The 22975-nt window shown below is 39.6% G+C and overlaps 1 protein-coding gene across 1 annotated transcript in view; it reads right to left on the bottom strand.

The window, feature by feature from the left end:
• The window catches only part of tmeff2a (transmembrane protein with EGF-like and two follistatin-like domains 2a), a 105550-nt gene extending 93107 nt beyond the window's left edge, over positions 1-12443 (bottom strand). The window contains exon 1 of the mRNA XM_063888159.1: positions 12097-12443. Within this exon, the coding sequence (XP_063744229.1) occupies positions 12097-12286 (190 nt within the window). The 5' untranslated portion in view covers positions 12287-12443. The remainder of the gene's footprint in view (positions 1-12096) is intronic.
• Positions 12444-22975: the final 10532 nt, after the last annotated feature.

Raw genomic sequence — 22975 nt, 5'->3', positions numbered from 1 at the left:
TGAATTTTGAGAGATGGCCTTGAGAATTTTGGGCCAACCTGTAGTTTAACTGTCACTTTGGACACACATATACTTCTTCCAAAGCATAACGTCTTATTTTTATCTCAATTTTATGAAGAAACGTCAACCACCGTAGAAAATCAAGCGCACCAGGGACACTTCAGCTCCTATAAAACATATCAGTGTCTGTGTCTGAGTCACCTGAATTAAACAGAAATGCATAGCTAGAGATTTCCAACTCCCACTGCAGCAAAACAACAAAGAGAACTGTGGAAACAGACACAGTGATAACAATGCAACACCTTATATATTACTGTTCCAGCTGATTAGGCGTGTTTAACTTTATGTGTGGCTTTTGCAGCAGCAGCGTTTGGGCTTGGTAGTTTTAAACATTTAGAAATGTTTAATTAAGCAATTAATATGACAAATATTGTATTTCAAGAAGGGCCTGAAGTCCAGAATGCGTGGGATAATTTGAATTTCAAGCAGAGGGTGAACAAAGATACTTATCTTTGATGTTCAAAGATGAACAATGTGCGGTTTGTGCCTATTTGTCTCCGTTCATGCTTTGTAGCCTGACGGAGAATTGTTGCATCCCTGCTATTTTAGCTTTTGACTCAGATCAAGTTAATACCAATTGATGTTCCAACATCTCTTAGAAGAAATACATTTAAGTTTCAGGTAATTTACCAGGCCGCAACTCAAGTATGAACAAACAACTCCTAATTGAGTGATAAATTGATCTCATACAGATACCCTCTTTTGTAATTATGTTTTTAGAGTAGGGATGGGTATCGAGAACCGGTACTAAATTGGTAACCGGATTGGTCAGCACTGGGATACTAATAAGCTGCTGGACGTATGGTGCTGCTATGTATGTTACGCCACGTTCTGGTTGGGGAGGAACATGCAGCTCATGTGATAAAGGCTTTCTAACCATTTGAAATATTGAACCTCATCTTTCAATGCTTTGTTTTATTCTGTAATCCCACAGTAATAGCTGACAGGGTGGGATAAATAATAAATAAGACATCCAAAATATTTGATTTCTTATCTTTTTTCTTTCTCAAAGATTTTAGCAATAGGCCTACAGTTATTTCTGAAAAAGAATAAATACACTATTATTGAACCTTTGCACATCATTTAATGCAATGTCTTTATTTAATTTGTGTTAAGTATTGAGTAGAATATCGATAAATGCTGGTATCAATAAGCAGTAATGGTATCAATAAAATCTGGACGATATCCATCCCTATTCTACAGGAAGCAAAAATGCCAAGTTCAGCTTTAAAAGCTCTCTTGATGAAGGTATGGTGTCACTGTCAGACTCAAGGACAACTCCGCACTATGTCCCCTCTCTCTTCCTACCCACAACCACAGAATGTAGCTCTACTGTATATTTTACTCATACTTGGGTTAGGTTGAAAAATCCTTAAAATTGTTGTATTCAAAAGGCAGCCACCACACAATCAGTTGGCACAACACAATGAAAAGAACAATTCACAGTTGGACTGCTTGAGTGATTCAACTCCATCAGAAGAAGCACTTTGAAATCACCGTTTTTATATTGGTCCACGTCTTATTGAAGATAAAGTTTAATGGTACCCTATTGCCCTGCTAAAAATCCGACAGATTTAATCACCAAAATACAGAAGAGAATTTTAACGTTCTCAGCTTTGGATTTTTTTACCATTGACTTTACCAGCATTTTTTTTACAAACTATTTTCTATTTATACAGAGTCTTATTATATTGGAGACATAGACTCGGTACCTTCTGTAGCCTGGCTCTAATAACCAATGCCCCTTTTCCACTTCTAAAACCCATCAGGCAATAATACCCCATGGAGAATAGACCCAGTGTTGAAATGAACCTGCTATTTGCCAGGGTCCTGAATGGTCATAAAGTCTAAACTCTACTTGCAAATATACAATCATCGAGCCAAGAACAGGGACATGAGAGGTCTTGACGCTTGGAGTGCATGGATGGAACGAAGCCCTTAGCCCAAAGAGGGTCATACGAGGCAATCTGGAGAGCCACAAAAAAATTGGCACCCAGGCAACTGGCACTGTAATACCTACTGAGGAAAGGCATTGTTATAATGACGATCATACTGTTGGCTAAGTGTATATACATTGTTGGAGAATTTCAGATCCTTTTCTCACAAGCTTTGTAAGATGGGTTTGTTTTTTGTGGAATCACTCCAAGCTACTAATTTCATAGTTTGATATTTTAGTAGATTTTTTTGGAGAGCAGGAAATTGTTTTTATATGAAAGGAAAAAGAGAGAATGTGACTCCTGAACATTCCATTAACCTGTCTTCCTTACCAAGAGACAGATGTGCAGCTTGGATATCTTCAGTCGACATGAGCAAGAAGAACACATGTATCACTTGTAAACAACAACTTAGGTATTCATTGCAGCTGGTTATAAGAGCAACAGAGCAATCAAGACTGATAGATGAAATAAAAAGGATACTTTGTCAACACTACAATAACAAAAGAGTGTTCCGCAAAATGTTTACAAGGACACATCAGCTTTTGTTAGGGATGTCAAGCCTATGAGTGAAACAAGTATAAAACATAATAGAATAAATGTCCCAGATGATCACCTCTCAGAAAAAATCAGGGCCAACAGGGTTTCGGTTCCAAAGAAAATACACCACCAATCTCAATTATTTATATGACATTGATTACTTTAAAGCGCCTGAAAATATAGATTTACGGAACTGGTACAATCTGGGAGGCAATTTCTCATACTTGTCAGCTGAGTTCATAGCGAATGCAATATTCTTTAAAATAAATAAATTAAATAAATGACACATAATCACCCACACATGCAAGTTGGTTTTCATCATCCGAGCCATGTTGTGTTTTACCCATAAAACTAATTTGGCAAGTGCAACAATCCACTTTACTGAGAAGAAGTACATGTTTAAAATTCAGCAATCCGAGTGCATCATTTTGGAGAACGTCAATATCACTAGAGCAAGATTTGTCGTAAAAAAGCTTTCTTTAAAACAGGATCATAAAATGGATTGTTCAATAAGAAACAGCTCAAAGTGTAGCTTAAACCTTAACATGATGGGTGCATTTTTTTGCCGTTAGCTCCTTTTGAAATTCCAAAGATGTACTCCTTGCTCTTCTTGGTTTTTGTAAAAACAAATTGTTTTCCTTGTTGAGTAGGTTAAGATACGGTTGCTGACAGCTCTGCACACCCATGGATTTTTCAGAGAGGAGTGTAGCATCCACATCCACACCATTTAACAAAGTAAAGCATTTACTGTTATTGTCTCCAACACCTCAGATCCATTTCTGCTAGAACTCAGTTCTGACAACTACAGGGAGCCTGTCCAAAAAACAGCAGGAAAAAAAGGGTCTGAGTGTAGTAAAAGAAAATAATTCAGAAATTCAAAGAGGAACATTCCCAATGTGCAGAACTATGATCATCCCGAGATATTAATCAATCATAACTGTCAGATCCTGGGAGCTGCGTCATCTTGATGGTTTCAGTATCAAAGAAGACTTGATAAGTCAGTTAATCTGTCATATTTTTTGAATACCAAATCCTTTTTTTAAACCATGAGCTTTGAGAGTCGCATTTTGGCATCCCAAGCGCAATCCTGTCACATCCAAACCAAGATCAAGTTATACAAGTAGAAATCTGATTCCTAAAGCAAGTTTCCAGACTGATAAAATTAGAGATACAGTGGGGCAAAAAAGTATTTAGTCAGCCACCAATTGTGCAAGTTCTCCCATTTAAAAAGATGAGAGAGGCCTGTAATTTTTATCATAGGTATACCTCAACTATGAGAGACAAAATGGGGAAAAAAAATCCAGAAAATCACATTGTAGGATTTTTAAAGAATTTATTTCAAATTATTGTGGAAAATAAGTATTTGGTCAATAACAAAAGTTCATCTCAATACTTTGTTATATACCCTTTGTTGGCAATGACAGAGGTCAAACGTTTTCTGTAAGTCTTCACAAGGTTTCCACACACTGTTGCTGGTATTTGGGCCCATTCCTCCATGCAGATCTCCTCTAAAGCAGTGATGTTTTGGGGCTGTCGCTGGGCAACACGGACTTTCAACTCCCTCCAAAGATTTTCTATGGGGTTGAGATCTGGAGACTGGCTAGGCCACTCCAGGACCTTGAAATGCTTCTTACGAAGCCACTCCTTCGTTGCCCTGGCGGTGTGTTTGGGATCATTGTCATGCTGAAAGACCCAGCCACGCTTCATCTTCAGTGCCCTTGCTGATGGAAGGAGGTTTTCACTCAAAATCTCACGATACATGGCCCTATTCATTCTTTCCTTTACACGGATCAGTCGTCCTGGTCCCTTTGCAGAAAAACAGCCCCAAAGCATGATGTTTCCACCCCCATGCTTCACAGTAGGTATGGTGTTCTTTGGATGCAACTCTGCATTCTTTCTCCTCCAAACACGACAAGTTGAGTTTTTACCAAAAACTTCTATTTTGGTTTCATCTGACCATATGACATTCTCCCAATCCTCTTCTGGATCATCCAAATGCCCTCTAGCAAACTTCAAACGGGCCTGGACATGTACTGGCTTAAGCGGGGGGACACGTCTGGAACTGCAGGATTTAAGTCCCTGGCGGCGTAGTGTGTTACTGATGGTAGCCTCTGTTACTTTGGTCCCAGCTCTCTGCAGGTCATTCACTAGGTCCCCCCGTGTGGTTCTGGGATTTTTGCTCACTGTACTTGTGATCATTTTGACCCCACGGGGTGAGATCTTGCGTGGAGCCCCAGATCGAGGGAGATTAGCTGGGGTCTTGTATGTCTTCCATTTTCTAATAATTGCTCCCACAGGTGATTTCTTCACACCAAGCTGCTTACCTATTGCAGATTCAGTTTTCCCAGCCTGGTGCAGGTCTACAATTTTGTCTCTGGTCTCCTTTGACAGCTCTTTGGTCTTGGCCATAGTGGAGTTTGGAGTATGACTGTTTGAGGTTGTGGACAGGTGTCTTTTATACTGATAACGAGTTCAAAAAGGTGCCATTAATACAGGTAACGAGTGGAGGACAGAGGAGCCTCTTAAAGAAGAAGTTACAGGTCTGTGAGAGCCAGAAATCTTGCTTGTTTGTAGGTGACCAAATACTTATTTTACTGAGGAATTTACCAATTAATTCTTTAAAAATCCTACAATGTGATTTCCTGGATTTTCTTTTCTCATTCTGTCTCTCATAGTTGAAGTGTACCTATGATAAAAATTACAGGCCTCTCTCATCTTTTTAAATGGGAGAACTTGCACAATTGGTGGCTGACTAAATACTTTTTTGCCCCACTGTATGTAAAGATACACACAAGAAGGACTATATGTCTATAAGCATTTTACGTCCGTTAGGGATAATATTTAGTTGTGGTGTATTGAAATTGTAATACACAACGTTGTAGGTTTGCTACCACATTACAGGCAGTACCAAAAGTGGTAGTGAAAATAGCTGTGTTGTTCCTTACAGTATGAGAAAACAAAAACACAGCCTTTTCTTGTTAATGTGACTGACTACTGATTAAAAATAAGTTGTATATCACCACGGATGTACACTGAAAAAGATGTTGACTTTAATTAAATGTATTATGTCAAGAGATTTCACATAACAGTATTAAGTTAGTTGGAATATTATAAAATATTCAGTTCAACCCAATATTATTACTTTCAACTAACCAAATACAGTTGTGTGAAATTTGTTGACATAATACATTTAATTAAAGTCAACGTTTCAGTTCTTTCAGTGTACAAGGAAAGTGTGTATTCCTTTGGGCACCGTGGTGCATGATGCCAAATTTGTTGAATGCCAGATATCTTTTTTCCCCCGATCTTCAGCCTCTATGTGCCCATAATGCAACACACTAGCATTTCCTTTGACTGCTTGGTCTCAGTTCACATACCCACTGTATTATGCCTAGGAACAGAACTCTGGATTTGTGTAGTAGTTTTAACTTTTTGGACATAATGATTTAAATGAATTAAATGCTATTTCAGTGTTCTTATTTGTGGGCCAAATAGCAACATGTGACGTACTTGGAACTACTTGTTCCGTGGTTTCGCCAATATGTCAAATTGGCTTTGATGCCTGACGCAGTTCTCAAGTTCTCTTTACACATCTATGGTGTCACACGTTAAAAATACAATTTGACACCCTTTTATGGTGGGATAAAAAGAGAGAGCAAAAGTATGAAAATTGTGGACAGGAGGGTGTTGTTTTAGAAATCAAAACTAGGGAATTAATGTAAGACAGGACCACTGACACACAGGTTGTGGAAACCAGCAACATTTTTTTTACAAAAATACATTGTTTTGTCAAAATTACTGCTGTTATGGCTATAAAAAACATAGAATTTCCTGTCCTTGAGTAAAATATTCAGTATTTCTACCTAAAAGTCACTTTTTAACATGTTGTTTTATATCTTAAAGACTCTGGAAATGGAACAGACTCTTATTCTGACATCTTCAATGTTACATAAATCAATTGTAGGGTGAAGAAGGTAACACCTCAACAGTTGAATGAGAACATATTCCTCTTTAATAGTGTCCAAGTATAAATGTTTTGATATTAATGACATGTGTGATATTCTTGATGATCTGACCTGTAATTATTCATATGTATTTCTGCGTTGCTAAATCACTGGTTGGGGTCTAGTGGGGTTATTTTGTTTTGTGTCTACTTGTCCTATTAATATTTACAAAATATTTTTTATAATTGGAAACCGTTTCACTATAAGTGCGCTGATTAGAGAGCAAACTCCCTCTCGCATACCGTCCTCCACAAAATGCTGATTGCTGCTGGTTGTTACAGGGTTTCTGTGCACAGCCTGAGATGCCTGTGTCAGAGGCCTGGAAAACTAACACTTCCTGCTCCCGACCTGCCGTTCCAGGAGGAGATTACAGTGAGCTGAATAATTAACGAAAACAAGCTGGCAAACATCAAATATTGAAAAGGTAATGTTTATATGCTAACGATTAAGATGGCAAGCGAAGCACTTACTTGTCTAAAAGAGAGAGCTTGTCAGCCAAATGCATCTCCTCCTCCTTACCTACCTGGAATTGCACAACACTAAAGAAGCACCAGGAGTCCTTCCCCCCTGTTTTAAGCATTGTTCTGATAAATAATTAAGTAGGCTAAATTAATAATGAAGGCTGAACAACCACAGTGATGAGACATCCTTTTTTCTTGACCTCCCTTATGCCAGGGGCCCTTTATTTTATAACTTTGCAACAGGTTTCCAAATAAGGAGAGTCACAGTTCAGCCATTATGATGTTATTAAAAGTCATTAACGAGCATGGTGCTTTAATTACAGCAAGTTTTCAAATAAAGCAACAAAACAACTCCCTCCATGGTAGTTGCTAATTAGTAACTCTGGTGATTAGACCTCCCTGCATGTCTTATTCACATTTTTCTGCCACTGTTTTCTCTCAAAGGTGTGGACCTGCTTGCAAGAGAGGCACTCTTGACCTCCGTGTTGACAAATCTTGAAAGCAGATGGCCGATTCTCTCCAGACTACTGGTAATTCACTCCACTTGATGGGATTTACAGGTGGCTTTGCATATTCTGCACTCATCCCTGTCACTTCAACTATCAAAGCATCACATGGCCTTTCAGAGTGAACAAAAGCAAGGTGGGGGGGGATGGGGGTTCAGAGAAGAAGGGATTGTGGCTCTTGCTAGGAAATTCCATCACAGGATATGCACAGTATCTTTGGATAGAAATTGTGGGTAATTGTGGGTAGACGTTCATGAAATTCTTTAATAGTGGAATTCTATTCTGGTAAAAATGAAACGGGTGCAATCGGTACTTAGGAAGGCAAGAGATAAATACTAATATTCTCAACTTGTTTTTGATACAGATAAATAAAATGGCACAAAGGCATGAGCTGATTTTTGGCCAAATTCATTAAGAACACCTTTTAAAGATAACACAGACTTTGCTTGTTTATTTTAAGCAGGAGGCCTACAAGCCAAAAAAGACTACATGTAAAATGCCACAACTGTGATGATTACACAAAATGCTGAACACACTGAAGTCAACTGTGCCGCATGGATATAAAAAAACCTTGCCCAATTAATGTGAAAAGATGTGGCTCTCCATTATCATTTCCATGCATAGATACTTAATTAATCGTAAGACCTCAATCTTGGAGCACCGTTCAGCAATCATCTTATATAAAAAGTAAACAAAGTCACTCGAAGGTCTCATTCGTATTTCGGTCCTGAACCGGGAGAGAAGTATCGCCTGACTCAGCAGTTTTTGAGTGTTTTAGCGTCTTTCAGCACAATGTTTTGGTTTTGCAGCCCACAACTGTTTAGGTTGAGTCTCATGGCTCTCATTAGTGTTATTGCCAGCAGTAAAGACATTTGATTTCAGCAACAAAGCTCCGAAAACATTTCACAACTATCTAGTAGGGGTGTAACTGACTAAGAATATACAAAGTAAAATCTAACTGGTCAAGTCTTGCCCATTGTAGACTGATGGACTGTTGTGTAGCGTTGTGGTGTTTTTGTCCTTTTTCTAGTGGATTGAAACTGTTTTCTTATGTGTCAAAAGTGCGAGAGCCAGTTTTAAAGAACATAGGTTTTTCAAGCTTGCATGTATATTTGCATATGTATGGAATAACTTCTGGCCGTAATTCTATTACCCCGTTTTTAGAATTTTGATAAACAGAAATTAAACTAAACAACAGAGACATTGAGAGAACGCTGCAAGTTTCTTGCGGTGGTCCTCCCTGCAATGGGTTTGACAGGAAAACATTCATACATTTAAAATATATTAAGCACTTTGGTGCTGTATTATGTAAGCGCTCTGTTTTATAAATGTGTTCTTTTATTTTGACACAGAAGCCTCATGCTGTTGTTTTTTAGCTTCACTGAGGCCATCAAAAGATTCTACCCCTGTGGAATTTGGATAGTGCACATTACTCTACATGGTAATTTATTCACACCAGTATAGAGATTGATGGAAAGCTATAACAGCATTTGTATTAACAGTATTATTAATGGACTGATATTTATAACAAAGTAGTATAACGAATATACTGTATTTTCTGCACCCCCATGTAACCCAAATGGATTTATCTTGTGTGTCAGTGTGAAGATTAGACTGTGAGATTAGCCTTTAAATCAGGCTCTTTAGATAAAATAATAGAATATTCGGTTTGAATATGTCAGGTAAAATACTGTATGTCCCAATATATATGTACAACGTTTTGTGCTGCCCTCTAAAGGCGACAAAAAACTGAGTTTACCTGTCAGAAAAGTGAAGTATTTCAAAGTACTTTCCAGCTTGTAATGTGCACCCACAGTATGTCAGAACCAATGTCAGGCTTCCCCCCCAACAGTAAGGTATCTCTCTGAGAATAATCCATTAAAATAAGTATATTGTCCTGTTTAATTCACAATGTATTAGGAGGTATGAACTTTGAATGTAAAACAAATTTGATATCACTTCATTCTAACCATCAGTACTAGTATGCCATGACAGTATGACAGTGAGCCAGCTTGATCAATAACCTAAAACTGAACAGCTAAATAAAAAGTTTGCCTTTTTGTTTTTGTTTTGTTTATTATGTATGCTTTTGGCATGTCAAAAATGTCTTCAGTGAAAAGCTCTTCACTTTCAATAATATGATTTCCTTAATATGTTGACTGGTGACAGAAAGGTTTCATAGTTCCTTTCAAAGAAGTTTTATATTAACACTTCCTATGTATAGTTTGCAGGTTCCATTACACCAAAAATGACATCAACAATCACATTAATTTGCAAAAATATGCAGCATGTAAAGGAGTGGAAAACAAATATTGTTTCTGTATAGATAAGCTGATCCATATGTGTTTTCAAAAATACTCTTTATAATGCATGTATCTCAGTGACATTCTGTTCACCACAGACATCTCAAGACCAAGTCTATCCCTGGGCTCACCACAGAACAAAGATTAACTTAGTGTCAAGATCATTTTTGGATCCTCTGTTCTGTCTCAGTGAAGCCTTCAAATGACAGTCATTTATTGCCATACGCAGATGCAAACCAACCAGAATGACAATCTTTGTCAACGTTCTGCCCTTTCTGCTCTATTCCATGAAACAGAATCTATTTCAGCCTGAGTTCAAAGACAGTACTGCTAAAACTCGTACCCCGAATCCCATTTTAATGACACTACACACCATAATTATCTGCATCTTAGCACCGAGGTGACACGGAACTCATCACAAAGCTGTTTTTCGAGCCTGGCTCATTCTCCCTTGCTGAATACTGTCACACATTAGTCTTGTTGTTAAAGTGCATGATATGCAGGAAGGAGTGGATAATTAAGCCCGGTGCAATTACTGAGTTTTTTTCTCCTATAATAATTAATTTTGAAAGGGTTTTTTCACGACAGACCACGTGTCACTTGTTCTGTCCTATTAATTCTAATTGATGCTGGGGGCATGTGTGTGTATATGTGTGCTTTGTTCTCAGTATGTGCACTTAAGCCTCCTTAAGGCATGTTGCATAAAAGCCTCAAGATGCATATAAGAGTGTCAGGAAGTGGGGAAAGTGTGTATACAGGATACTATTATCAGCCACGAGCAGATCATCAGCACCAGCGACTGCAGCACTGAGGGATCCTCCAATATACCGTAATCATTATGGAGCATCTAAATAAACATAGGCTGAAACACCAAAACACACTTCTAAATTAAAGTATTAGGCTAAACACAGACGAGCTCATGCATCACAACTACTGGTATTTTCTATAGATTTTTTTTTTCATTTCAATCTAAAATTGTGCATATAGCAGATTACACTGTGCACTTTAAAGCTTTATTTGTAGGGAATTACCCTATTCTCAACTCTGGTATACCTTACCGGGGTGTCCAATTTCACTATTCTCCATTTTGTCTTGTGATTTTTGGTTAACTAAAGAAAAAAATAGAAATAACATACCCAAGATGCTTAAAATGACGTTCTTCCAATTCTTCTTAATCACTACAATAAAAATAAAAACCCTCACATGTTGGGGTTTTAGTTCATTCTAATTCTAATTCGCTTTAAATCCAAATGATGTCTCCATTTTCTTATACAAAGAGTTTTTTATTTTGTTAAATGTCCTGAAAACTCTTTCTATGATGTTTGATGACACCACTCTCTTTAATGTAACATCCAAGCCTACCCTGCTGGTATTTGGGGTTGCAAACGGCATGACTCCATATTGACGTGTGTGTTATGAGCTATAATATCAATACTGCTCGTGGCCGTGAGTGTGTGTGGAATCGGCTCGGAGCTATTTTAAGGGCTCAGACTTGGACAGGCGACAGGGGAAATATATGGCGGCACAGGCTGATTTACAAAGGGAGGCGAGGAGGCGCTGCAGACCGGTCCGCTCCTTCTGCTCTCCCTTTATCGCTTTGGGCACGGAGCAGAGAAAACAAGTTTACTGCTCGGTGGCCCATAAAAATTAAAAAAACCCAGGTAGATATGTATTTAAAGGAACACTTGATAAGAGGACTACAATACCAAACAAAGCCAATTCAATAAGATTTCTCCGTGTGTTTTATTAAAAGGTAGGCAATTTAAGCCACGATTAGTATAAAATATCCCGAGTTTGACTAGAACTATGTATGTGTAAAATATTAACTATACTATCTCCCATGTGTGTCCCACGGTGTTGGTTTTATTATTTATTTATATTATTGGCGCACACCGTGTTTTTCCCGCTTCCATTCATTATCCAGCGACGTTTCCCGTTAAAATGCCCCTCACTGCTGCTGTTTCCACTTTGTCTCGGATCGAAATCATTGATCCGTACCTGCCAGGTGATAATTCTGCCATGCTTCGCTGCCATGCTCCGAGACAAACTCAACCAGCACATCCAAGCAACCCCCCCCCCCCCCCCCCCAAACAAAAAATAAAAAAACTCTGCATCCTCTCATCACCGGGCTTTGCAGAGCTCAGGATCACACTGCAAAGCGCAAACACACGCAGGACAACAAGCCACAATATATCTTATCTACGAGGTCCTCTAAACTTTGCAAGGTTAGAATACGCGTCTTTATTATAAAGCACAAACATGGCAAAACTCTGCCTTAGGATTCTCACCGGAGCAGTTCCAGCCGGTTGGCGTCTGGCAGTCGCTGAGGGAGGACGGGAAGGCGCGCAGCTGCTCCACAGGTAAAGTGGCGAGGAAAGACACCAGGGTGATCCGGAGCCAGCCTCCCGCCGTCCCGCTCCACTGGCGCGGCCGCTTGGGCTCCGAGAGCGGTGCCTGCGCCGCCACGGAGAGACCCATATCTCACTGGCCCAGACCGCACGGGCGAGCTGGGGAAGAGACGCAGACTCGCACCGACAACTCCAATCCCGGCAGGTTCAGCGGGGCGCCTAGAGACCGACAGCAGACCATTTTCCGAGCGACACCGTGCGCCCCATGTAGCAGTAAGCCCCGGGGGAAGAGTGGCCAAATGGGGTTCCGCCCGATCCAAGGGGAGGCTGCAATAAGAGGCTGCGGGTGGTTGGTGGTGGTAGTGGTGGTGTAAAGGGGGGGGGGGGGGGAGAGAACTGCCGAGGGTTGGTGAGCGATGGAGGAGTGGGATGGAAAAGTTAGCCAGGCAAGGTAGAGGTACTTGCGGGAAGCCTGAGGATGCTCAAGGATGAAAACAGGGGAGGAAAGATGAGAAATAAAAAAAAAGAAAAACAAGCGGGGCGATACAAAAAGGAGGAGGTAGCCAGAAAATCCCACGGAGAGGTTTTTGGAGACGGTTGTGTGATAGTATCCACGGGTGACACGAGCAGAACTCCTGCACGAGCGGAGCGGTCCTCTCGTTTACTTTGTATGTGTGGTGCGTTCAGTGTCGCTGCGAGTTTCTCCCTCTCTCTCTCTCTCTCTCTCTCTCTCCCCTCTCTCTCTTATTCGCTCTCTCACCAGCAGCTGGTTTCTACTGTGCTTATGATCATGTGATGCGAAGAGGGAAGGGGGTTGCTCCTGTAATAATTGGAATATCTTACTGGTGGAAAAAGAGAGTTAGACAAAATGAGAGATGGTGTAGAAGGAAAAAGGACCACAGTCCTGGTGCTATCAGTTGGAATGGTGCCTGGCTGCACCCAGACTAGGGAGTAGGGAGTAAAAGAGAAGGGAGGATGCACTTGCCTTATAATTGGCTAGGAGCATTTAAAAAAGCCTGCAGAAATCGATTCGTCCAGCCTGGCCTGCGATAATTGCCCCGCTTTGAAACGACACAGACGCTATTTCTGGGTCTCTGCCTCCAGGCAATCCAGAGAGACCTCAGTATTATTCATAAAGTTTTTTTGGACATAACCTCCCGGTGTCACGCAGGGCAGGATGTGGCTAGTAATTGACTTGCTTTTGGCCAGTAAGAAAGACGTAGGAAGTGTACGGCATCTGTGCAGGGCTAAAGGGGCCAACATCAGGTTGAGAACACTCACCCTCTTTGAACTGCGGAAATTAGAAGCCACGCGCATGGAAAAGCCCAGGAAAACAAAGGGGCTGCTGTTAAGAGCCGTAACGACTATAAAGACACTTGACCTCATGATTATGAGGAAGCAAAGCTGCAGCTGCCTGTAAACAAATAAAGCCTTTATTGCTTTTCACTTTAAGGTCATTACATGGGAATATTTGTCGTTTGTCTCTGGTAATGGGGTCATGTTTTATCTGCTGCTGCAACTACTCGCAGATAGACACACATACCTGCACGCTAGAGGTCTTTTGTGGCATCATAATGAGAAAAAGATATGGATTTCTTTACACACACACACCTGGTGCACCAGGATGAAACTCACGTGTTGGTGATAATGATTTTAAATGACTTTCACAGGGATTGTCCCCATCAACACTCTCATGCTGCAACTATTCTCAAGTCAGGACTCTATTTGCACATTAGGAATTTCTTTAATTGAGTGGAAACATTCCCCCCGTCTGAAATGCCAAGAACATTTTGAACATTAAAGCATATCAATATGTCCCAGTAGAGTTACAAAATATGAATATGAACCTGAAAATGAGCAGGGTAGATCCCCTTTAACTTTCCTACTCCTGATGTGTGCAGGATAGAATCAGATCAGAATCTTGTTCACAGAATGACAGAAAAAAGGCCAATATTTACTTCTTAATTAAAAGTGTGGGACCACAGCAGATAGCGTCACCAAATCAACCAGGAATCAGATTTTAGGATTGGGCAATTTAAGTCGAGTTGTTTGTTTCAGGAGTCCACGTGGCTATATAAATGCAAATGCTCCTTTTTGTCTGGATGTTCAAACTTGTATTAACGGATTTTTGGAGCCATTGAGAGTTGCTGAAACAAACTGTAAACAAAACACTGACATATGATCACCTTTTAGGTTGATACTGCCAACTCATTTGCAAAACAGTGGCTTATTTACACATCCAACAGATACGTAGCAACATTAGCATTCATTGGAGTCATGTTTCCGGATACCTGATGTGAGTCTCTAGCAACTCCTGAGAGAAATATCTGGCTCTCTAACTTCTAAATGACCCAATATGTTCACCAGGCAGTTGTTAACTTTGTCCGTCTGTTGTTTGGTGCTGGGGAAGCAGTAAACTGTGGGTTTTTGTAGTTCTTTCACTGGAAACTGTTGCCTGCTACATCTGAAAGTTATGCTAAGGAACGCGGCGAAACAAAACAGTAAGGTTGTGAGTCGTAGTGGAAAAAGGGTTGGTTCATTCGTTAATTATTACACTTTTGAGCAAAAGGCCAAATTTACTGTAGTATTTTCATTGATTTCTTTGGCAAATTTGTCACGAAGATGGTTCAGTTGTAATGACATGAAGTATGTCAATAAAGATAGACGCATATTGTGGAGTGTAACTCAATCCCCTGACTAGGCTATAAGATATATCAGAAAGAGTAGAAAAATGAATTGTAATAAAAACTTTTCAAATTTATATTTTTTCAAAGAAATATAAATTGAGTCAATACAAATCATGGTGTATTTGCTGCAAGCGCTGATGTAACAGCAGGCTGGCTGTTAATCACAGAGCGGGCAGTTTAATCCTTGTGTCCTTGAGCAAGACACTGAACCCTTGATTTCTCCCGAAGCACTTCGATGTGTGGGAGAAATGTAATTTGCTTTAAACAAAAGCAGCTACCAGATGAACACATTTAAAAAAAAAATGATCTAGTCTTTGTCGGCAAATTTGTAAGGCAAACCCAGAGCGAGGACAGTATGAAGTTGGCTGAATATGTATAGAGTAAGCCTGAAACTTTGACAAGAAAAAGGAAAAGAGAAGGCTAACTAGCAGAATAGTGGCAGGAGACCCTAAGGCTGTCTTTGTACTGGCACTATGTTAATTTGGAATTCAAAGCAAGGCTTCTCTCTTTTGCTTCCAGCCTTCTTGATTTGTCAATTGAAGCATTTGGGCATACTGTACTGCTGCTTTCAAGGCAACTTTGTGTATAATCTAGTGTGTGAACTAGGAGTACAATAGAAAAATCTGGAGTTAAATGTGAGTTTAAGTATAATAGCTTTATGGCTTTGGCTTCTCTGTTTACAAAAGAGTTCTTAATTTGATTTGTGTGTGTGCATTTTCAGTAGCGCTGCTGTAGAGGGAAGCTTTAGTCCTGGCAAACATCATTGACATCTGTAACACTAACGCCAAATTTACTTCCACTATGAGTCCTCTTAATTCCTGGCAGAAGGAAAGAAAATCTTCTTGCCAACATTTTGTTTTTGAGCAATCAGCAACAGGACCAGACTGGCCATTTTGGACTAGGTTCCTTGTGGGCAGTTTCATCCATGTTGGCTGATGCAACACATTGCAAGGGAAAGCAAGAAAGAATAATGTCAACACCTGGGGGCTGTGACACTGATGAGTGGCCCAGGCTAGCTGTGGGGTGGAGAAGGGTATCACATGGCCATAGGTCATGATCACATCCTTTAGCATATGGTCATAACTCAGCTGCTTTCAATACTGTTATTTAACACAAGGCCATGTCAGTGTATGTTGGCTAGACTGAGTCAAAGGCCCAGGAGCATTCTTTATTCCCAGTCCCTCCTGACTCACTTCCCAGAGGCCAGTAACCACCACATTGATTTATAACAGGTATGGTTGATTTAGGTATAGAGAGGATTCACTTATTTCTGTTTAATTTTACTGGCAGACGATGTGAACAAATCAGCATTAGTGATAGGCACTAGTCTAGGATGTACAATGGTGAGAAAAAGGAATCTTGAAGAGTTAATAGTCAAATTCAAAAGATGTGGACCAAGGTGAGAGCATCTGGTTTGTATCACAGACATCACTGACATGATCTCATATGTACAAAGTTTTAGCTCTCCAAATATCATAACCAATTGCTATATTACTACAATATCCTAAATAATTACGGATCTTTGAAGATATATCTGTTCATAATTTTAAAGATATGACTTTTATGATGGGAAAATCTCAGAGCTTGGTATTAATTCAACACTTAGACCTAAGCAAAAGTGTAATATCACAACGGTATGAGAAAGTGTTAAGGGAGTAAGGCAAATGTAATGAAACAACTAAAATGTGGATTCCATATTTTCATTAAGGATTTGAATGTTACGATTTTGCAGATTCAATACTTTATCGATCCATTATACTATTCCCCAGTGTCAACAAACATCAACTTCCCAGAAACCCCAGTGTTTTATACTTCCTCTGCAACAAGTGTATCAAAGCCAGTTTCAGGTTCAACACCAACTAACCTTGCAGTAACCTTGTGATTAAGAGACAACCCACACTACCTCCTGATCCACAGCTGCCTCTTCTAAAAAGACATGTACCAACCTAGCTAAAGCGATGATAAATGGCCTAATAATGACATTGGTGGGAGCAACAAATTTGGCCTCCAGCTAACGTAGTTGTTTTGTCCCATTAGCGTTGCCTCTTGACTAGAGTAACTCTGAAAGTGCTTTTAAGCCCAGCTGAGGGTTGACCAACAACTAATTTGTCACACACACTGTATCATTCTTGCTCAAGGTTGGAGGTGCCCTACTTGCTAGAAGCCAAACCATCCATCTCCCTTTAGGTTACCTCTGCAGACAGTTCTCTTTCTTTTCCTGATACAGCGGCAAAGCACACCTGACTGGTGAAGGCATTTGTCATAAGCAAGATTATACTAACGATGGTAAAGTGCACCATGCTAACGTAACCAGGCTAGCTTAGAATCAACACTTTTATTGAAGAGTCATTGGTATCAGCAATTGGACATTTCGAGTGTTGCATAGTGATTTATCCATTTTTGAGACGTAAATGGGTCCTGACCCTTATTTTTGTCCTTGAAGGCAACAACAGAACATTTGGTGTTTATTGTCTTGACACTTCTGGGAGATAACCTTGTAGGGTAGTCAACCCTGCATTATATTGTTTAGCAGGACTCTAGAGAAAGAGTTTGATTCTCATTCTCATACATTTTTGGTCTTTTATTTATGGCTTAGTATTAAGAGCTTTTATAAAAGAAGTTTAATAATACTTTTGGATCCTATAATAGAAGAAACAAACATGTGAGCGTCTTGTCTATGTATACCTGCATGGTTTTAACTTTCTTTCCATGGGCCAGATTGCAAAATCTTCACACATTCCTGAAGTGGTCAAAAGTCTGTGTGGGTGGACCTTTGTAGAGCAATGCCTTCTATGCTTGAGTCGATCTTTGGCCAAAACTTTACCCTCGTGGATTTGAAATCTGTAAAATGACAACCACCTTGGTTTTTGATAAACTCTACCTTCAAGCCAGACACTTGATCTCTGCTATCCCACACAACTCCAATAACTGATGTTAATAAAGATTTGATGACAAAAGATTGTTACGGTTGCCTCTCCTTTTGATTCCTCCTAGAGAAGACTGTTCGAGTGCTGACTGCAGAATATGGAAGTATCCCAATCTTTGCTCCGTGGTTCCGTGCATTAGCCTGACTGAATACTTAGTCCGGTTTCAGTGACGCCGCGCCATGCAGGGGTTGTGGGGAGGAGGTCGGCCTGAATGCAGCCTCGCCCCGGGCTAAAGGCTAATTACATTTCTGACTTGCTGAAATGTACACCGTCTCCTGAGAGAGCATTCTGGAATAACACTCAACCCTGTATCAGATATCTGATGATTGATTTTTACCTCATAATTACTCTAATGTATTAATAAATCATCCATTTCTTTACTAAATCTAGGGGATGACATTGTCATGGGAAACATTTGCTGGTGTATATTACCCGTGCCAAAAGTTGAAAGGTTAGACTGCAGAAGAAGGCGTTTGGTAGAGAAGTGTGTTATTCTGATTGCTAAAATGCATTATAATACACAGCTCTTGAAAGCATTGGCAGTTACTTGGGTTTGTGGGTGTAACTGGCGAGCCTTGTCAAATTAAACTTTTGTCTATGCACACACACTGATTAGAGTCATGACTCCAATGTGTGAGTTTCTCTTTGTTACTTGGCATGAGTACTTTCCATCTATGATTAACTGCATGTTCTTTGGAAGAGAGTAGGCTTCCATGTGCACAACTGCTGTCATAATCATCATCACTATCCCCCTTCAGGCATCATTATTCATCATAATCGTCACATTTATTGTAATTTGCTTTGCTCCTTCTCAATCATTCTTCTTCTTCATTGGCCATCATATCTGTCATCACGAATGCATTCATTCAAAAATGCAGATTGCTGACAATAATGCAACACATATGGAAAACTCGCTCTCATTTGAGTCTGAGGCAATTCTACCATCAAAAACAACACTGAAATATAAATACATTATTATTATGTTTTGTATTGAGACTGTTTATTATGTAGTGTGTGTGTGTGTGTGTGTGTGTGTGTGTGTGTGTGTGTGTGTGTGTGTGTGTGTGTGTGTGTGTGTGTGTGTGTGTGTGTGTGTGTGTGTGTGTGTGTGTGTGTGTGTGTGTGTGTGTGTGTGTGTGGTTTTGAGAGTACAACCCTGCCTTCTTTATGGTTGTGCTATTAGCATAAAATGAACTGTTATGGTTACTGCAACTCAGTCTTCTAGCAATGATGTATACATGCTACTGATTTGTTTGCCCAATTGTGTTTTGAAGGGAATATAATTGCAGCATGGATCATGTTCCCAAGATACATTTTTCCCAGGGAAGGAAGAGCTTTTATGTAGCGTATGCAAGCCATAGGGAGGTGTTCTGGATGGATGGTGGGCATTCAAAAGACAGGACTCTAACCCACAAAACAGGGCATCTTCCTGTTGGGGAAATACATTAACCATATAAGAAATAATGCCTTTGTTGCCATTGGTGGATATTGTTAGAAACAAAGGAGAGGTGTTCTGGGATTTCTCGATCTTTCATTTGTTTGCACAATAAAACAAAGCAGCAGAAACACAACAAAAGAAAGACAAGGCTTATTCATTAAATAACAAGATTTTCTTTTCTGTCATATCACGTGTGATCAGCCATCTCAGTCTTTGTGCATCATCCATATTTACTAAATGTATATTTATTGTAGCATAGCGCTGTTCATGACAAAAATGACAGCAGAAGTCTAAGTGGGACTCATTTTCTTTATTGTTTAAACAACACTTTATTTATAACTTTTTATTCCTCGATGAACTGACCTTCCAGTTTCAACAGATGCTAACATGGTAAAACCCCAGATCTGAGCTGAGCACATAGAGATCTTTGCTTTGTGAAAGTGGTTGCTCATACAGAGAATCCTTACCTGAAACAGCAGCTCCACTGGGCTTTATTGGAGCCTAAGAGTGCGTTTCAGTTCTTAGTTAAGCTGTCAATATCACAACTCTACTGTATTTGTTCACTCACATCTCTCTCATATGGATGTTCTAGGCCACAGCAGGCCATCTTTTCAGCGTGAAAGCTCTAACAACACACTGTACACTACCTGCACCAAACAGCAGACAGACACTGACTATCTGGTGAACAGGATGAAGTATTTAGCAGATATTTACCTCAAGAGCGTGGATGGGCTTACACTAAATCTAATTAAGAGCTAAAAGTGAATATTGGACTTATATTCACTATGTGTCCTTCCTCAGGGTTGGGTTAGGCTTAGGGTTAGGAGAAGACAACAGAACAATATAACCTTAGAAAAGAAGAAACCAAGATATGTTTTTCTCTTTTGACTTTTGCCTTTTATCTGAACTGTGGGACAGACAAAGGATTACTGATTCTGAACCATTAATAAAACTGAATGATTATGTTGACAATGTAAGAATATATCAAAGGTTTGTTCCCCAAAAATTCATTGTGGCAGGTTGTAAAAGTGATAGAGAAATGTGGATTTATTGCAGGTTTTAAAGAGTCCCTATTCTTTTGGGGGTTTGTCCTTTCTTGTAGAGTGTAATATAGGTTTTTGTGCATGTAAATGGCCTGCAAAGGTTAAAATACTAGAGAGGAGTTCTCCACACACTAAACCCTGCCTGAAATGCCTCCCTTTGACTCGTTTGTTTACTTCAGTAGCATAGTGACCTCACTAAAACTGGCGATTGTTTTGGGTAGTGCTTCAATACAGTCTATGTAACAGGCTAAGGGCCGTGACCTTTTCGACACATCTCTAGGCGGTGGAAAAATCCTAATGAGCCTGCCAGCTAACCAATCAGAGCAGATTTTGCTCTTGTTTTAGACAGACACTGGTCCAAGCCCTTTTTGAACATTAAAACATGTAAACATGCCTCAGCAACATATTTTAAGGTAAGCATGTTTACTAAACAGTAACATGCTGTTGACTTTTAACTTTCTTGTACCTTCAAGCAGAAAAGAAGCATATCCAGATGCTTTAGTGTTCACAAGGTATGCTCTGCCCATGAATAAAAAGAGGAAAGAGTGCATCCTTCCCTAAAACAAAGCCATTCAGTCCATGAAATATCCATCATAAATATCCCAGTGCTTTCAGTCTGGCGTATGCTCGAAGGGATGAATGTGGAAGTAGCATTTCCCTCTTTCCCACTCATGGGAACTAATACAGTTAGCCTGAGGGTAATAGCCTGCAGTAGAGGTAGAAAGGCAGCAGCAGCAGCACAGTAGTTGCAGTCAAACTATACCACTTGGTGGATACTTATACTTAAAGTACCCCTACAAAAGATGACCCCTTACATTTTTAGAATGGATGGTACCAGTGGGAGTAAAGCCAGGGCTCATGGCAGTATTAGTACATCCATAAGCCTGTACATTCCAACACATTTATTTTTTATTGTAAAAAGTAAAATGTGCCATTCGCCTGTGGGCAGTTGACATAAGATATGCCTCTTCAGTTTTTTACAGAACCCAAAACTTTCCATTATTGAGTCTAACCCATGTTATACTTCATTTCTTCTTCTTAACTCTAACTACCCTTACTCAACATTGAGTTTTTTGAGACAACTTTGTTAACACACCGAGTATCTTGCGATGCTCAAAAGCTTAGGAAACATACAACTGTGGAAAAAATCAAGAGACCACTACAAATTGTTCTTAAATCTTTATCTTTACATGTATGGCAGCCATTCCAGTGTCTGTTGAATTCCAACACAGAAATGGTGTCAGTAGTTTAGAGAATACAATAATAAAAAATAAAACATTTAACCCAAAGACATTCATTTTTTCCACGGCTGTATATACAAAATATTTGATAGACAATTGGGTATTAGCGCCCTCTTACCATTTTTTTTAATAAAAGCACCCATCTCAAAGTCTCACGTATGAACTTGGTTGGTATGTTTATAATGTCCAGAAAAAACCCTGGGAGGTATAATGTAATTCCAAAAGGAAGTTGGCCGCTGAACTTTAAGGAACTACAATTCGCTTTAATCAGTGCATCTAAAGATGTGTGTCATGAAAAGGAACTGTTCCGATACAATTTGATGGTACAATTCATTCCCTGATGTTCGTAATGCTAAGTTTACACAACTTAGCTTAAAGCAATGTGTCATTTATAATCACCACTTGTCATACCATCAGATAAATCAGACCTCAAATCATGTTATAATATAAATATACTCAGATATTCCTGTTGGACATACTTTTCTTGGGGTGTGCGTGGAGGCATGTGCACATGGAGTAATTAGATAGGAACAGATGTGGACATGTGCGCGAGTGGGAATCAGTGCAACAGCAACTTGCATACAGAGTGAGCCACCCGTACCTGCAAACTGGCCACCTCTCTCTTTGAACAGTGATTTTAATGAGCAGGTGCAGCCTAGGCACAGGGACAAAAGGCATTAAGCGGCTCGTCTCTCCTGATTGCAGGCAGCCATGCTCCTCTGAGTTAGATGCTGAGGGAGGGACACTATTGTACTATGCACCATCCACACTGGGTCTTGTGTGTGTCACCTTATGTTTGATTACATAGATTGCTTTGGAATAACAAAAAGTCGTCACACCAACAGCGGCTTTGAGGTAAGGGTAGTTTTTTTGTTTATTGTGGAGGTGTATGGATGCTTTTAACGAGTAGCAAACCATTAGGGATGGTTGTGCTAGGTAACAGGTTTGCTTATTATATTTTGTCCGCCTAAAATGGCAGGCCCACCCCGATCATAATGGTCTAAAACATTTAGGGTGGATCCTTTATGTTAGCCTACCAAAAAGTTACAATATTCACAAGTAAGGCACCCACAATGAGTCTACTGGCTTCAGAGTAGTTTTGTTGGATGGAAAACAATAAAATAAATTAATGGATTTTTCAAAACACTAATGTCACTTGGTTGTAATGTTGGATGAAGTACTTCAGTAAAAGTACAAGTAAAACTAATAAAATTCATATATTCAAAATTGGACTTATATAACCTTACTTTTATGTGTAAAAGCATCTCAAATGTTGCAGTTGGGAAAAGTAGGGCTCATTTAAACCACTTTATATACTGGGTTTATTGATGATAATAATAAATTACTTTTATTGGTAATTATATTATTATAGTCAAAAGGCCAACAACGACAAAGACCTATCAAGCTCAGCCATTAATGATACTTTGAAATGTTCTGGCAGATAAATATCTTTTAAATATCTACAATATAGAGCTCCATTTGT

Source organism: Eleginops maclovinus, chromosome 7 (genome assembly GCF_036324505.1).
Source record: "Eleginops maclovinus isolate JMC-PN-2008 ecotype Puerto Natales chromosome 7, JC_Emac_rtc_rv5, whole genome shotgun sequence".
Lineage (NCBI taxonomy): Eukaryota > Metazoa > Chordata > Actinopteri > Perciformes > Eleginopidae > Eleginops > Eleginops maclovinus.
The sequence above is the reverse complement of the archived record's forward strand: the minus strand, read 5'-3'. Positions and strand labels throughout refer to the sequence as shown.